At 43.3% G+C, this 16704-nt stretch overlaps 1 protein-coding gene across 2 annotated transcripts in view; it reads right to left on the reverse strand.

The window, feature by feature from the left end:
* Positions 1 to 909: 909 nt before the first annotated feature.
* Positions 910 to 16704, reverse strand: part of SLIT3 (slit guidance ligand 3) — a 516877-nt gene continuing 501082 nt past the window's right edge. Inside the window, exons 34-37 of one of the 2 annotated variants that reach the window (XM_032196646.1) lie at positions 6831 to 6985; positions 4441 to 4726; positions 2044 to 2252; positions 910 to 1272 (exon numbers count right to left, since the gene is read on the reverse strand). In XM_032196646.1, the coding sequence (XP_032052537.1) occupies positions 1034 to 1272; positions 2044 to 2252; positions 4441 to 4726; positions 6831 to 6985 (889 nt within the window). In that variant the 3' untranslated portion in view covers positions 910 to 1033. The remainder of the gene's footprint in view (positions 1273 to 2043; positions 2253 to 4440; positions 4727 to 6830; positions 6986 to 16704) is intronic. The other variant, XM_032196647.1, reaches the window with a different exon arrangement.

Here is a 16704-nt window from a genome sequence, read left to right on the forward strand (position 1 = left end):
CAGGGGCATTCTGGCACCTGCAATATTTTCATGCTCTTTATGACTTTTGCAAGTTAAAGTGTCAAGGCGTGACAAATTATGTAGCAGTGCATTCCTTATATTTCATATACAAAAAAAAAAAAAGGGCTCAAGGCCAGGAGCAAGAAGGCACAAACCTGGGAAATAACATAGCTTAGGAGTTAACACAAAACTACTATGTCATTTATTAGGCATTACGTAGCACTTATGTCACATTTTGCCCCCAAATTTCCCAAAGCAACATATATTTCCCCATTTTCTTTCTCTTTGTCCCCATCTTTTGGATAAAGCTGCCTGTGCTCTATAGATACAATTGTTGAAGAATATATTGTGAACACAGATAAATACAACATACACAGCAAAAATGTATTACAGTATTACAATAGTCAAATAATGTAGTTAGCCTTAAGCTACGGCAGTGCCTACGTGCTATAGGGAACCAGTTCAGGAATATCGAGCAGAGCCACTGTACAGGAACAAAACAGCATCGGCAGTGTTAGGCAGAGCAAGGGACCAAGGGGGAGCCTTTTTCAGGGTGCCTGGGTAGGCGAAATGGCTGTCACTTACGGGGATCCACTTTCTTACGAGACCCAACCCAGAACCTTGGAGATTTCTTCAGCCCGTATCAATGCCGTGGCAGGTCCTTGGAACACCTTTACATTTGTCCATTGTGCATACATATAAAGTCCCCCCCCACATTTCTCCTGTTAGGCTATGTTTTCTTTATATATAGTTTTTTAAAATTTTAACTTTTTATTTTTTTTTCTTACAACCGTTAAAAAAGTTTCATGGTAAAAATAACTCACTATATGATACATATACCCAAAGTGGTGTGATACTTTATATAATAAAAGATGAAAATAGTCACTTTCCATAATAAAAATAAGTTCTATTTTTTGTTTATTTTACAATATACTTAATAATTCTTTTTCTTCTTCTTCACTCTGAAAGTAAATAGGTCCCATTTTGATAGCGCTTCTGAGCTGATTAAAGTGGCGAGAGACTGGAGAAGGGCTTACGAGCATTTTGAGCAGCCACATTCCACATGTCTCTCCAGTTCTTCTGTGAAGGTGGAGCCATCCACGCACTGGAAGAAGTATTTCCGCCGTTTGCTTCGGAGGGGAACGCAGCACTGCCCGTTGCTGCAGCCGCCACGGCATTCCATGCGGGGTACTTTGGAGGCAGTGACGCACGACGTGTAGCCCTGCTGCTTACGGACTACTTCTCGAATTATCTCTCCTTGGCAGAGATTCTCTGATAAGACAACAGAGATGTCAAGGAAAAACGTGTAACTATTTTGCCAGATATTCCCCGCACATCAGCAAGCAGCCCCGCGCACGTAATGATACTCAAGGCAAACAGATGCTAGGAGCAGGACTAATCTTTTACTGCTTTGTACCTGCCATCAAAACAGAGCTTGTGTTACACAAATGTGCAATATCCGGCACAAGGCAGAGGCCATGCGGGCCTGCTGGCTTTGATCAGCAGTTCTGGAAATGCCTTAATGAATGCTGAGTGTTGAATCCTGCAACATTCCTACAAAATATGAATTAGTTTTACATCTGCTTCTCAGGGTCAAAGGTCAGCCTGCTCTGCATGACATCAGCAATCTGGAATACCTGAAAATGTGTGTGCTGTTGCGCAGGTACTTTGTCACAGCCAGAGACATTTGGGTGAGACTGTGCATTATAATTTGGAAAGCCTGTGGTTCGTTCACAGAAAAGGCACAGCCTAAATAGCAATCATGCAAGTCAGCTCCTTCCTTCTGTGCAGGAAGGTACGAGGGCAGAAGTGATGAAGCTAGACCTCACTGAGTTCCAGTGAGCCTTTTCAGGTCAGGGCAGAAGATTTGAGCCCCAGCCCTAGAAGGAAAGTGCAGCGTGATCTGTGGGATGCCTCTAAGAAACCTGCCCAGCCACATCAGAGGGAGGAAGCTGGGAATCTTTACAGGGGAGAGAGGTGAAAACAAAGATGTAAACCAGAAATACAGCAGACCAACCTCCTGGTCCCTGTGGCCAAGCATACCTCTGTCACAATGTTCTCCACTATAGTTAGGGTCGCATTCGCAGTAGGGTTCCCCGTGCTCAGAAATTTTACATTGCCCATGGTTGCATTTCAAAATCCTGCAGGGGTTTGAGGAATTGTTCTTCTTGTCACAGTACATGCCTGTGTAGCCCTCCATGCACTTACAGGTGTAAGCAACATTGGCCACCATGCACTTACCATGCAGACACCTGGAGAAAGAGAAATATTTAGAGCTGGCCTGTGCTAGATGTGGAAGTTCCTCCTCTCAGGGATATTTAATTTTGGATTTTGGCATTTCTGCCCATTTAATACCAGGACAGGGATCCAAGAAACAGCCGTTGTGTCAAACACAGTGAAGGAATTGTGAGTTTTCAGTGAATACTGGGTAATATTCAGAGAATGGAATTTGTGATCCTAAGTGATCTCTTGGAAAACTCCTCTGTGAGCATGGGCCAATACTTGGCATCCACACAAGACAGCTCAGGTTTACAGGATCACCACGTGGAACAACGTGCCAACAATCAAGCTGCATGCCCAGGCTTCCTTAGCAGAATTACTCTACAAATATTATCAGGTGATGAAAAACAGTGCGATAAATAAAGGTCCTCATGGAAAAGCACAGACTTAATCAGGCAGTTCTAGCTGAAGGGCTCCCTGGCTCATAGGATTTGCAATGAGCTGTGCTATATCTGAGCAGTACCACAGGGAGGGGTGCTGATCCTCAGCAGGCTCTCTGACACCATCCCCACTTCTGGGAGAAGGACAGACCTGGAACGGGCTGAGGACAGGAGGAAGGAAACACAAGCCAGTTAAGGGAAAACTGCTCAGGGCTTATAAGCCATCAGGTCCTACTGGACATTAACCAATGCTTGTCCTTTATTTATTTTGTTCTTGGTCCTTTAAAATTCTCTCCTGTTTATGTTGAACCCTTGTACCTGTCATTTTTAATCTATGCAACCAGAAAGCACAAATAGTAGAAGCAACATCAAGTCAACAGTAAAAGCAAAAGCAGGTCAAGACATGCAAAATACTGGAACAAAGGGGGTCATGGTCTGTGAAGCAGTATTTTCTGCCCCACTAACTAAAGATGTGCTTGGAAACTAACTCGTGTTACCATCAACACCTGTTCCTTATGGCTGCATCACCTCACTGAGATGAATCTGTGAATGTTGGAGCAGACACCTGTCAGCGGGGTACTGCCCTGGACACAAAGGGCTTGTCTCTAAGGAGACAACTCCAAAGGTGACTTAATGAAAGGTAGGGCAGTAAGACTGTATTACAAATATGCACAGTTACTTTCTTTAGCAAGGGGGCTACATTCATTATTGCATAACCCTCCTTGGATTACAGGAGAAGCAATTTCTTATTGTGTAAACATCTGGAACTCCATCATTTTTCTCTGTCCAACCAGAACTGCTTCACATTGAAGTTGGCAGTTCAAGGAATTATCTGGGTCTCTGAGTGTTTCTTTATTTGTGTCTTTGTACCTTTGGTCTGTAATCTGTCAGGTGCTTCTCAACACCTTCCAGGGTTCGGTGCTTTGCAGAATTAGATCCAGAAGCAAGTTTAAAATGGTACTTTTGGAAGTTAAGTTTGTTCCCTCACTGACCAGAGAGATTATTCATTACGTTAATTTACCTGTCAAAAGTATGTGCTTGTGAAAAGCCCCTTCTGGATAGTGCAACGAAAATGATGCCTAAAACCAAAGTACTTCCATCTGCTTATGAAACAGCACTGAACTATGCAGACTGCTGGTCTGGGACTGTTTCCTTGCGTACTTGCCATAAGCAAGCTATTCATCCAGCGTTTCTGATGGAGACGTGGTTATTGAGCCTTTGAACTATGAATGCTTTATATTCCCTTTGCATGTGACTCCATGCTATCCTTTAAACTTGCGCTTTAGAGGGCGTTTCAGAGTGCAATATTAAAGTCAGCTATTTGAGAAATTTGAAAATGTTCACACTGGGCTGCATAGTGGTCTTCAGGGAGTTAATACCGCGTCCAGTGCTGTTACAAGCATATCACTAAAACGTGTACCTCCATCTCGTAGCTAGCTCTCCTCTGCATAAATGCACACACCCCCTACTTCAGAGGTAATATATAGCTACTAACAGAAGCTTTCCTATTTTAATGTGTAAAGTATACACCCTCTGAAAGTATAACCAGCAGTATTAACATCTTAGCTCCTCCAGGAGCAGGAGGCCATTCAGAGTGAACAGCATCAAAACAAGAAATGCAAATTGAAAGTTGCCATGGATGCTGACTCACAGCTACCAATAATATATGTAGGAACCCAGCACCTCCAAAAATAGTCACGTGTGTTTTTACAAGATGAGATGTGAAATATGCGTTAGGTGTAAAGCTTCTGCCCTGCCATCAGCATTCATTCAAGCTTACTTGTGGTTAAGACATGGATCTCCAATTTCCTGGTCACACAGGGGGCCCGTCCAGCCTGGGTGACATTCACAAATCACACTTGTTTTCTCTAGGGACCGGCAAATGCCATGCTTGCAGATGTTACAGGATTTGCAGCCAGGAAGGACTCCTAGTGACTGCTGCGGTAAATCCTTGAAATCCTGCAGCTCATTATTGATGCGGACATCATGAATACATCCGTGGAAACCATTTGGTGTCTTATCTGCACCCTGGCGCAGTGAAGATAATCCAGTAGAGGTCGGGATCCCTTGAGATAAAAAAGAAAAAAATGGACAACTTGCTCGCAGTTACAATGATAAGTTATAATAGCTAACATTTCTTTTGCCACAGCCCCTTGTAATCTTTAAAGAATTGATTTGCATGGGACCTTTGGAGGTAGCACAGCTGTACTGTCATCAGTCTGGAAATGCAGAGGAGGAAAAATAAAATAACTTGCCCACTTTATGTAAGAAGTATATTACAAAAAGAGGGAAAAAAATAAAAAATAAAAAATAAAAAATAAAAAAAGCCCAGATTTTTGGGTAACAGACACATGTTCATGACCTTAGATAATGCTCATTCTGCCTACAGTTGAATAGAAATTACCCTTCAGAAAGATTTGAGTGTTTTTACTTGCCAGGAAGTAGCTACTGCCTTTGTGGTACAGCAAGTTACCTGTACTCAATCACCAGGTTAAGGCAAGGAGTGAAAACCATCAAACCTAGCGTGGGAGAAATCCAGAGACAGAGAACAGCACCTCAGGAGGCCAGGCCACGTCTTTGGGGTGAGTACTTCTGTCTTGCTCAAGCTCTTGGAAATGTTCACAAGCTCAGATGGCCAGCAGATTCTTTTGCATGTCATGCCTACTTGAGCTGCTTTCACAGGCAAGTGTGCAACTGTATACGGCCTCCATATGTTATCCATAAGTGACTCCACTGTTGAAGTCTTAAAACCAAAACAGCATTTTTGTTTAAGTGTGCTTTAGAGGAAAGGTTGCTAGACCAAGTGGAAAGGTGGGCCAGATTCTGGGCACATGGAGCCTCAGATCTGTTTTAAAGGTTAGTGTAAGTGTAGTTTAGCTACAATTGCTCTGGGGGCAATTTAATGACTTAAATTAAATGGTCTGAAGTGGAAGGGCAGCTGGCATTTGTAGCAATGCAGGATGCAGAGAGGTGGCACATGCAGAAGAGTGGGGGTTTAAAAAGACTTGAGAAGAATTGTAACGGGCAATAAAAATGTCTCATCTGAGCCCCACAACTTCTGGTATCAAATAAAGTCCTTCATTTCAAGTCTCAGACTTGTCCTTAGTAGGTACCTTTTGCTTAATAAACTAATAACCAATTAACATTGATCCACAGTGCCCATCCATTAACAAAACTTTTTCCACAAAATTAATTCCTATGTTCCCTGTGTATAATTTGCCACAGGGTTGATATCTTTTTTTTTTTTTTCTGAGTTAGAAGGACAAATTGTCATGGCCTCACCAGCAGATTATCATCGATGCACAGTGCTCTTTAATAGCCTATGGCATTCTTAACAGAAGCCAATTATAAAAATTCAGCTCTGTACAAAGCAAGATTAGCCACTTTTCTCATTTACGAGGGCAATATTCAGGGTTCTTTTAGAGAAGGGTTATTAAAAGGACTTGTTTATGAAAGACTTGACCAGCTCCAAATGGTCAAGTGGTTTCTACTATTGGCTTTGTTGATCTGGTTAGAAGAACACTTACAGAATAGACTTTCTGAGTCTATTTTTGCTCTGCTGAGTTTTGTGTTTAGAATAGGCCGTCTAGAGAAAAACAAAACAACACAACACAAGAACTCCATGTCACATAAAAGAAGAGATTCCAACATTCAGTCCAGAATGGAATTGGCGGAGGTCTGGCAAAAACAAAATCAATCAGGCAAAGCACAGACTTCATCCTGTCTTTCATTTCCAGACACCTAATCAGTGGGATACTCATTATTCTGGGCATCTGCTCCCTGCCCCACTTGGCTCCTTCCTCCCCAGAAATTCCCCTGACCGTAAAAAAAAAATTATTAAAAGAAGTTTAGTCAATTCCAAAATCTTTCAAGCATTGTTCTGGCTTCAGTTTCCAATGAGAAAACTATTAGCCAAAAAGTGTTTAGTCAGCTGGTGTGCTACCACTGTTTGGAGGATTTAATCCCCCCCATCTATTAAACCTCTGTAAAATTTCCAGGAGAAATATGCCTCATTTATAGTACATTTAAACCTACTGACAATTGATTTGCTTTTCTGCAGTGACTGTTTGCAATACTTTCATTTTTTTTAAAAAAAAAAAAAGAATCTCTGTGTTTTTTGGTTTTAAAGATTACAAACAACATCTCAAAGTCCAGAGCAACTCACTGTACCTCCAATGTAGAGGGGTGTATTGAGGCTGACAGAAGACTGTTTCTGGAGTTTTCCTAGACTCTTGGGAGTCCCCTTGTCCACCACCAGGTTCAGAGTTTGATTCAGCATCACGAGTTCCACACTGTGAAATTGCCCATCATTTACCGTTTCCACACTAAAAATAAAAGAAAGAGAGAAATGGATGATGTTAACAATGAACTGCCTGTGCTCCTGTGACATCCTATCTCCTTATATTACAGCTTGCAAAGTAGAACTCCTATTCCGTGCTCCTTTATGGTCGCTGTGTTCCCAACATTTCTTCCAGCATGAGCTTCCAAGGTACAAATTTAAACATCACTGGTGTCTGACTTGAGAAGACAGTATCTATAGATATGTAACACCGCAGAGAAGAGCTCCTCACAGCAATTGAGGGTTGTATCTGTCCAGGAAGCTGATTAAAAGCTTGTGCTTACGCACATGTTCAACTTATCTGCCAGTTAATCCTCACAACTGTCCCACAAAGTCAGAATAGTAACTATTGTAGTTGTGTTTCCAAAGGCATAAGAACAGAGATTTAGCCACATGATCTACTGGCTTTGGCAACAAAGCTAATGAAAACATCCCGTTTTCTGCTCTTAGATTGCTGCTCCTGTGTCACTCTGCTTGGTGCCTACGTAACAAGCCCAATCACTTAAAAGGTTTAGTTTTGTATGGTTAGTTTAAACTAATTTTTTTTTTTTCACAGTGCCTGTGAGAGATGGCAGTGTAGGGCAAGAGACAGCAGGGGTTTCTGAAACCAGTGTTTCCTTACAAAGCCAAAGTGTCTTGTAACTAAAATCTGAGGCAGAAGGACAGGACCAGTTACTTAAAGCCAGAGAAGGAATTCAGGACTTCCGGGCTTGTAAAGGACTGGGATGCTTTGTTCAATACAATACAGTCCTACCTGAATGCAAGGAAAACTGACAAATTGCTCCTGCTCTTTGAGAAACATTTAGGTGTAGAATGAGGCTTGAGAATAAGCAGGAAATCTGGGGCAGGGGGGAGGCAGGGACCAGGCAGTCATCTGAGCAAGCAAGATATTAAAGGTACTGCGTGTTTATTGCTCAGGTATTTTGAACATTGATTTTTGAATGCATTAGGCTCACAATGAGTCAGGTAACTCAACAGCTGTTTGCTAGTCTGTGCCACAAACAATCCTCATCTTCAGTTCAGTCTCACAGAAATTAACAGGTGCAGCAGTACAATTCAGTTTGTATTGCTCTATCATTTTTTATTTTCTGGGCAGCTTCAGCTTTCAAGCACGCTAATTCTCTGAAACAACTTGATACTTCGTTGTACTTCTAAAAACAGGGAGAGAGGTTGTGATTACCTGCTTGAGTAAAAGAGGGTTTCAATTTAAGCAGATAGTTACAGAAGCAATATGACTTTTCCGCTGCTCTACATGTACTACATGTAAGTAAATTGCCCAACCTCTGTTTCACACACACGCAAACACTAGTGCATAATGAGACTATAGCAGCAGAAATTAAATTATGAGCTATGTAAACTGCCCACATGTACAGTGTTGCCAACCCGCCTTATGCTTGGCCTGTGAGCCTCTTGCCCAGACTCGCCCTGGCAGCTCACTTGCTGGTTCTGTCACCTAAGGATAGAGACACAACACACCAGCAGTGGGATTTAGACATCCTGAGACACTGCTGAGCTAACAGCCTGCGTTTGGGATGGTGACATAAGTGGTAAATGTCATTTCAAAATGTAAAAGGTAGGTTTAAAGGATGGGTTTTGCTCATTCAAATGGCCCATATGCTCTGCATCCTCTCTCAGTAAGTTACAAGTTCAAATGTCAGATTCCTTTCAGGTATTTTGTAAACCTGCAATGCAGATGTGGAGGTCTGAGAGCTATTTAGCCAGATTTTCTTTACTATCACTGGAAAATAACAGGCACACTTAGGAGTAACTCATCTCTAAAGAGGAATGACCTTTTAGATGGACTCACCTATCAAACTATGTGACATGCTACCCATCTGTACTGCCCGGTCCTGCCCAACCAATACATTAAGGAGCTGTGACATGGAAATATGCTCTCAACTTCAGAAACAAATTAAATAGCTTGGAAATGACCAGATTTTTTTTTTTTTTTCCCTGAAATAAGTTTAATTTTGCAGTGTTTTTTACAAGGGACCTGACATAACCAGTTATACATAAGTAATGTCAGGCAGGTCAGCAGTGAGGTATTTCTGAGGACCTGCTTGTCTGAGAAGAGAGCACGGCTGTTTCAGAGCTGGACTAACATCCCATGACAGTGCTGGGGTCCGCACAGGTTTTGGGGATGAATCACAAACACATATGCCGTTAAAAGTTCACATACTATTACACAGATGTGCAAAATACGTAGATGCAGTACGAGCATCTTTACTGGCTGGGTTTACATAAACGTGAGGTAAGTTAGTTCTGCCACAAAGTGGCAGGCAGGGAGCTCTGCTGACTGAGCTGCCTGTCTGTGACCCGCACAAAATCGCCTGGGCCACAGCTGCTGTCCATCCTCAGACGTGTGAGAGCATCCTGAAGAGGCAGGGCTCAAGAACCTGGAGCTCATAATACTGATTTAAGTACTTTTTAGGGGTGAAAAAAAAGGCTTGACATTGTACAAAAATCCAGCTCCGGCTGATCCAGTAGACAGTCTGGCTCACAATACAGTTATATCAGGACTAATGCAAGGGCAGTGAATTGCATGGGTAGAGATAAGGAACAAGGACTTACACAAGATTTATTGCCCAAGGTTGCATATACTTTGCATGCACTTCAGAAAAACAAGCCTGAGTTTGCCTGTACTGGGGCCCACACCTCTAGCAGACTACTTTATGGATTGACAACTCTAGTAAGTTTGAAAACAGCTGGTCCAAGCTTGCTGTTTAGATATTCTTGAATTCTGCTAAGTATCTGCCACATTACAAGAAACAGCTGTGCAAAAGCAATGTACCAACTGGATGATCCCGATGCACTCCCTGCATATCTAACTGCTGTGTTGCAATGCTTAATTCATATGTAGAAAGTACTTAGACATTCAGCTGAAAGGTGCTAGACAAATGGAAATGCACATTTGTAATGGTTAGGCTACGCAGAAGTGCCAATGAAAGGAAGAAGAATAGCCAAAACCCATTGGCTCTGACAGCTGAGCACTGAGGAGGTGGGATGGATGGCTGCACGACAGGGAACCCTTCCCTGGTGGGATCAATATCCAAAGCTAGTGCACAAAACTACACTGTTATCTGAGGAAGGCCAAGCTATGGCCATTTGTCAGAGGACAACATTATCACATCTGGCAGCGCTGGCTCTTCCCTGGGCCAGGATTTCACAGGCATTAATCACCTACTCCTCCACAGTGTGTGCTTTTTCCAGATTATGCAGGAGAGCCTTGACTATGAGGCAAACAAAAGTCTGTGTGTCCTGGCAATGGAAGCAGCCACCCCATGCGGTGCTCGTGCCTGTCAGCATACCCAGGCCTGGTATTTTCACTGGAAAGGGAGTGAGGTGTCCCCGTCTGTGTGTATGTGTGGATGAAAATTACTCGGTTCTGACTTTTTCACTTTTTAACTCTGAATAAAAATAGTCTGTGCCTGGACCGTGAGAAACTGTGCAACTTACAGCCATCATTCAACACTGCAATTTTGTAAAGCAGATGAAGTCAGAACAGGCAAAGCACTGGTTTGCTTTTTGAAAAGATGCTAACACATGATAGAAAAGCCGGATGCAGACAGCCAGGATGGTAGAAAATCCCACCAGGGGATATCTGTGTTAAAGCACATTGCTGTTGCTGACAGAAAGATGTTATGAAGTCTTTGGATTTTGAGAGAGACAGAGACAACACTGGGGGAGAAACCAGTGCTGAGGGAAATGCTACACGAACTCTCCTCAGAGCCTCTTATATAGCTGGGCCTTTAGGAGACTCAGCAATCGTCTGAGACAGTTGGAGACAGTGGCTTGGCTGGAGATGAAGGGAAGAAAGCCACAGACGCTGAACAGTGCATCACGACGCAGCTCCCAGCACAGACTTGCTGTGCTCGGCCTTTTTTTTTTTTTTTCAAGGGGCCTCTTCCTGACCCAGCTCTCGGCACGGGCTTTATTAAAATCTTAATTGAATTCTTTCTGGGGATCAGGTGGGCTCGGGGCACGCACCCTGTGGTACATAAATCTCGCCCCGGCCCCCGCCATTTGCTGAGCTTCCTCAGCCCTCGCGGTGCCGAGGGCACGGGCCGAGCGCTCCCGGGCCCTTCGGCTCGGGGCCGGCAGCGGGTGGCGAGCACGGGGCTGCAGCGGGGACACGGGGGGAAGAAACACGCCGGGGCTCCGCCGAGCCCCGCGGCGAGGGCTAAACCGGCGGCCAACGACCGCCAGAGGGAGCCGCGGTACCGCGCAACGGGCCCGGGGCGGCCGCGCTGAGGGGGTGGCGCTGAGGCGGCCGCGCTGAGGGGGCCGCCGCTGCTTCCCCTCGGCCCCGCAGTCGTCCCTCACAGCTCCGGCCACAGCTCAGCACCGCACCCACCCTGGTACCGAGCCGGGGGAACGTTCACAGGCTGATACATACGGCAGCTTTACCTTGGCTCCCTGCTCAAAGTGTATTTGCTGAGATCTCGCAACATCGCATACCTGGCAGCTGACTTGACGTTACCCAACTCCTTCCCTTTTGCAAGGGCTTTTGTGCTTCATGATTAAATTAAAATAATATGTCTGAGCAAAGCAAGGGAGAGGGGAAAGGGCCCACAGGAAGAAGCCAAACAACTGCTAGACTCGAGCCAGCTGCTTTTCTCGGGGGCACTAACAAACCAAGTCCTAGGTTTTGATATTTTCCAAGCAATTAAAGAAGACAGTCGTGAATTTTTAGCTGACTTCCAACTGCAGCATTCTGGGCCACCACTACTGGATATTAGATAGTTTATAATACATTATAATACATTACTGTTGTAAAAAGGAAGGGATTACATTTTAAGTGTAAACATTTGAAGGGTCAGCAAGGATTTCCAGTAATTTAACAATGAAACTTGCTAAAAATAATAAAATAAATAAATACATAAATAATATATAAAAAAGGAACCACATGTTCTATGTACAATGAAAAGATTTTTCAGGACCCAGGAACTGCTTCTCTTACCGCAGTAAACAGTCTGGTGAGGGGCCCACCTTGTCACAAACATTTTCTAGACCATACTCACAGTTTTTACAGGACTTCACTTGAGTCTTGTTACAAATCTGACGGTGAGAAACCATTTCAGTTCCCTTCCATACATAATCGCTTCTGGTGCCTTAAAACGCCTACCTTGAGGATAAGCAATTAACGTGCAGCCGAACGCTGAGGGCAGCCCAAGCTGCCCCCAGCACCCCACACCTCTCTCTTCTTTGGCATCCTCCTCTCATAACCCTGGTCATGTCTTGCACAATCCCTTATGCTGCTTTTGTTACGGTTATCCTAACCTTTTGTTACACTCACTAACCGACACTGGCCATGACATCTGATCGGATTTGGCCAAAAGAAGAGGAAAATACTGACAGGATCAGCTTGTTGCTCCTTGACAAAGGCACCACAAAAGCAGCAACAGTATACTCAGGAATGGGTTTCAGTGTTACTACAATCTTCAAGCAACAAACAGCGTTTCTTCGCATTGCAGTGAAGTCTGCATATTGAGTTAATATGAACATCGTGCCTTTTATTACCCATCATTGCTGAACCTCATATGAGAAAATCCTGGAAAGTATCACTTTCAACTGCTTATTGATCCTGATGGCTTAACTCATAAGGCTATGGAAATTACAGCTTTTCCAGATACACTCAGGCTGTATGCTGTGATGTCCTGTTCAGATCTGTGTAGCCTGTTACTTTCTCTGGGGACCCCTGATTTCTTCTTTTCCTCATGGGTACTGAATCACCTTGTTCAGCTGCTGTCCCACAGCACTTCAGATATGTGATCAGGTACAGAGAAGCACTATGCAGGTGCCTGTGCCTAGTCACTGGAGGGAAGCAAACACTTCTGAAAACCTCTGAAAATTGATTCAGATGGTCTAAATCCTGTACTGACAAAAGAATCGGTGAGAAAGAGCACACAAGAGAAAGTTAGACATGTGGACCTCTGTGAAATTTCAACCACCTGGATATTGCTTTTAGTTTTTGTTATCTGGGTAAGATTCCTGCAAATGGTCGACAACTAAAGCAATCCAAATGAGCAGTGCGGCTAAACTGAGCATTCAGGGAGAGCACAGCTTCCAAAACTCAGGAGAACACCTCTGGGTCCAGCACCTCCTGCTGCCTCTGTGCCCAGGCACAAAGCTTGGAGCTGCCCTTGTGGGGAGAGGGGCACTAGAGAGAGGTATATAAAAGAGCTGTTAACATTTTATATTGCTTGGAGTTGGCCTCATTTGTCAGAGCAATTCCAGCAAGATGAACAAAAGGTCCCATGATAAGGGCACTGCATACACAGGCCAAAGACATGGCCTCCACCAGGGCTTAGACTCCAGAATATGACGAAATGAAGGGAAAAGGATGTGTATTAAACAAAAATCCCCAAGGAATGTATGAAAGACCTGACTTCCACTCTCATTTTTGATCTGTTTCCCTTCTTCCTCTTGTATTTTCTTTCCCTTCTACTCCAGCCCCAAGCACACACAGATGTTATAAACACTGACTCCCCTTGCTCTAATACACACGGGAGATTTAGAGCTGAGCCACTGTAAATATGCCAGCGAATAGAAATGCATTAAAGGATTAAAGCATTCCATTTTAACTTGTAAAATTTGGGCTTTGGGGTTAGTTTTTTTTTCACTGACATGTAATATACCTTTAGTGTAGGCAGCAGGAAACAGCAGGGCAGAGAAGTCAAAAACAAAAATAGCTTTAACTATCACAGCAAACCATGTCACTGCGGAAATGCATAACCATCAATTATGCAGATGAGGACATCAATTCATTAGCTACAGCCTCCAGATTTTCCTGACCTCAGTCTTAATGGGGACATGCCTCATGTGAAGCACAGAACAAAGCAACACAAAAAAGGTATGTGACTGGGGACACTGAACTTAGGCAGTCTCTGAAAGCATTCAGAGTAGAAGGGAATAACCAGAAATACCTGTCCAAAAGAGCTTAATGAGCACACAACACTTAGGAAGAGCAGGCACTAGAGAAGAGGTACTAAAAATCAAGAAACACAAGGTAGAGCTGCAGGGAAAGGCAGTGAGATGTTAGCGATTTGGGAGTTGCAAAACTTTTTCATGTATCAGTGGTGATGATTTTTTACCTTTCCAAGCTACGGTTACCTCCTGCCCTTAGTTCCAGTTGTAATCAGTCCTCGGCCTAAAACAGATTTAAACTCCATGGCAACAAAGGCAAAATCATAACTGGAGTAGTGTTTGTGCTACTTTTGTAATAACACATCACTTCAAGCACTATCATCTTCAGAAGCCAAATAAAAACCACATGTTGAGAAAAAAAGCATGAAAAATGCTAACGAAACACAAGACTAGGGAAATAAGAGGTGAAAAAGATATATTAAAGCACTCAAGTTCACTTTCAGCTTAAAATACACTCTCTTGTTATGTTCAGTCCTGTTTTACATGACTTCAGTGGTAGGTCTCCTAGGCTGAGAGCACTCAATAGTAAGATTTTTCTTCCTTGCTACCTCCATTTTCATTTGCTTGGTTTTTATACCTTTTCTCTTACTACTCTGTAGACCACCCAAATAAGCCATCTTTCTCTTCTTGGTGTTTACAGCCCTTAAACACTGGCAGCTGATTACCGTATCTCCCTTAATGATCGTTTGGCCGGCCTATGCATATCTAATTCCCAGTCATAACTCAATTCCTGCAGCACCCCTGCCAACTGTGGAAGTTATTGTATTACAGACCTTCTAACGGAAAAGCAAGGACCTTTTTTATACCCCTGCAACATGCAATTAACACAATCCTGACCCCTTTCTGTAGATTATTCATAAAAGGGGCAGATTCATGGCCAGTGTAAACACTGTTTGCAGTAAATTCTCACAGTGCCCCTGATATGGACAAAAGGGCTGACACATCCCTCCAGCCCTTCTGCTGGGGAGCTGAAGCCTGTGCCAGTCTCCTGCAGTATCACGATGTCCCTGCAGAGCTGAATACTTCATTCTGCTAACCAAGAATTTGGTAAACACAAGCATAATAGCAATAAAAATAGCCTGAGCTCTTCAAGTCTGAGGCCCTCCTGAATGAGGGGTCACAGTACTGATGCCTTCACATCTGACTTCACCAGAAGAAGTTTACACGTCACGGCACACAGTGTACTGCAGTGCAATGAGCTATTGTTTCACTGATATATTCACTGAACATGCATTATATAAAATAAAAAATACAGTAAATACAGAGTGTAAAAATGATCACATATAGATTCTGCAATGCTAGCAGGACTCACTAAATCATACACCCTTCAAAAAAAAATAAAATAAATAAAAAGACTGCAGACAGCACAGAGGAGGGCAGGTGCTAGCACAGCAGCAGGGCCAGTCACAGCACTGAGTGCTACACATCACAGAATCACAGAATCACAGAATTTCTAGGTTGGAAGAGACCTCAAGATCATCGAGTCCAACCTCTGACCTAACGCTAACAGTCCCCACTAAACCGTATCCCTAAGCTCTACATCTAAACGTCTTTTAAAGACTTCCAGGGATGGTGACTCCACCACTTCCCTGGGCAGCCTGTTCCAATGCCTAACAACCCTTTCAGTAAAGAAGTTCTTCCTAACATCTAACCTAAAACTCCCCTGGCGAGAGTTTTTTTTAACATCCTCTGCAGCGAGAGCCATCACTGCACATTTCTGGTTGTGGCACATGCCAGGATGTGCTGCAGCACAGCCCCAGCTGCTCTGCCAGCACTCGGAACAAAACAGGGTGCTTGGGTTTGCTTCTTAGCACCAGGAGCACACGCTAGTGAAAACAGCTCTTATGTTCGGCTGGTTATCAAGTGTCAGTTTCTGATGAGGAAAGCTATCAAGAGTCTTCACAAAGTCAGTTTGTCAGAAAGGACACTTTACACCATCTATCATCTTTTTAGCTCTGAAAAATATCTAAGTACCTGCCATTTAATGTCAGAGAACAGGGCCATTACAGAATACATGTAAAAATGTGCTTCAAATTTGAATGATAAACTTTTTTTTTTCCTTTAAAAAAACAAACCAAACCAAACCTGCAATTGGAGGCTAAGCCCCAAGTAAAAAAAATCTGTGTCTATTCAGAAACCTGACACATGTTTAGGAAATGAAATTGTTACCACCTTATCTGTGGCTGTGTACCTACAATTGTATGTCTCTCCTTCCACAAGACACAATGTATTGCTGTCTGACAACCAAAATAGCAGTTGCCTTACCTACTTTTTCTAGCAGCATTGGAGCATGCTAGCAAATACAGAGTGGTGGGCCACATTTCTGCACTGGGAAGAAGCACAGAAATTCTTGTGCACAGAATTTCTCTGCTGCACCTCCATGATCAACCTCAGTGCCAGTTCTGCATGCACGTCCTCCAGCAGAGAGTGTGTCTATTGAATCCAGAGGCACTTGGTATAAACAGGCTATATACATCTATCACACTTGGTACACATCTATACTTTGTGTTAGTCATCATGTTTACAAGAAATTTATAGGCAGAAAAAGCCAAACTTCTTCTACTGGCTTGCTACATTTTTGTTGTAAGGCAAAAACCTCACAGTTCAAGACACAAGCCAGCTATTAGCAGATAGGAAATTTCTAAAGTTACTATGACTAGGCTTATTCCAGCATTGTGTATTTTGTGTATTCTTCAGCCTTCCTTTGAAGTAATAAATATTAACCAACTCTGGCAATATACTACTGGACTAACAGCTTGTGGTACACTAAGAAAACAC

This window comes from Aythya fuligula, chromosome 14 (assembly GCF_009819795.1).
Source record: "Aythya fuligula isolate bAytFul2 chromosome 14, bAytFul2.pri, whole genome shotgun sequence".
NCBI lineage: Eukaryota > Metazoa > Chordata > Aves > Anseriformes > Anatidae > Aythya > Aythya fuligula.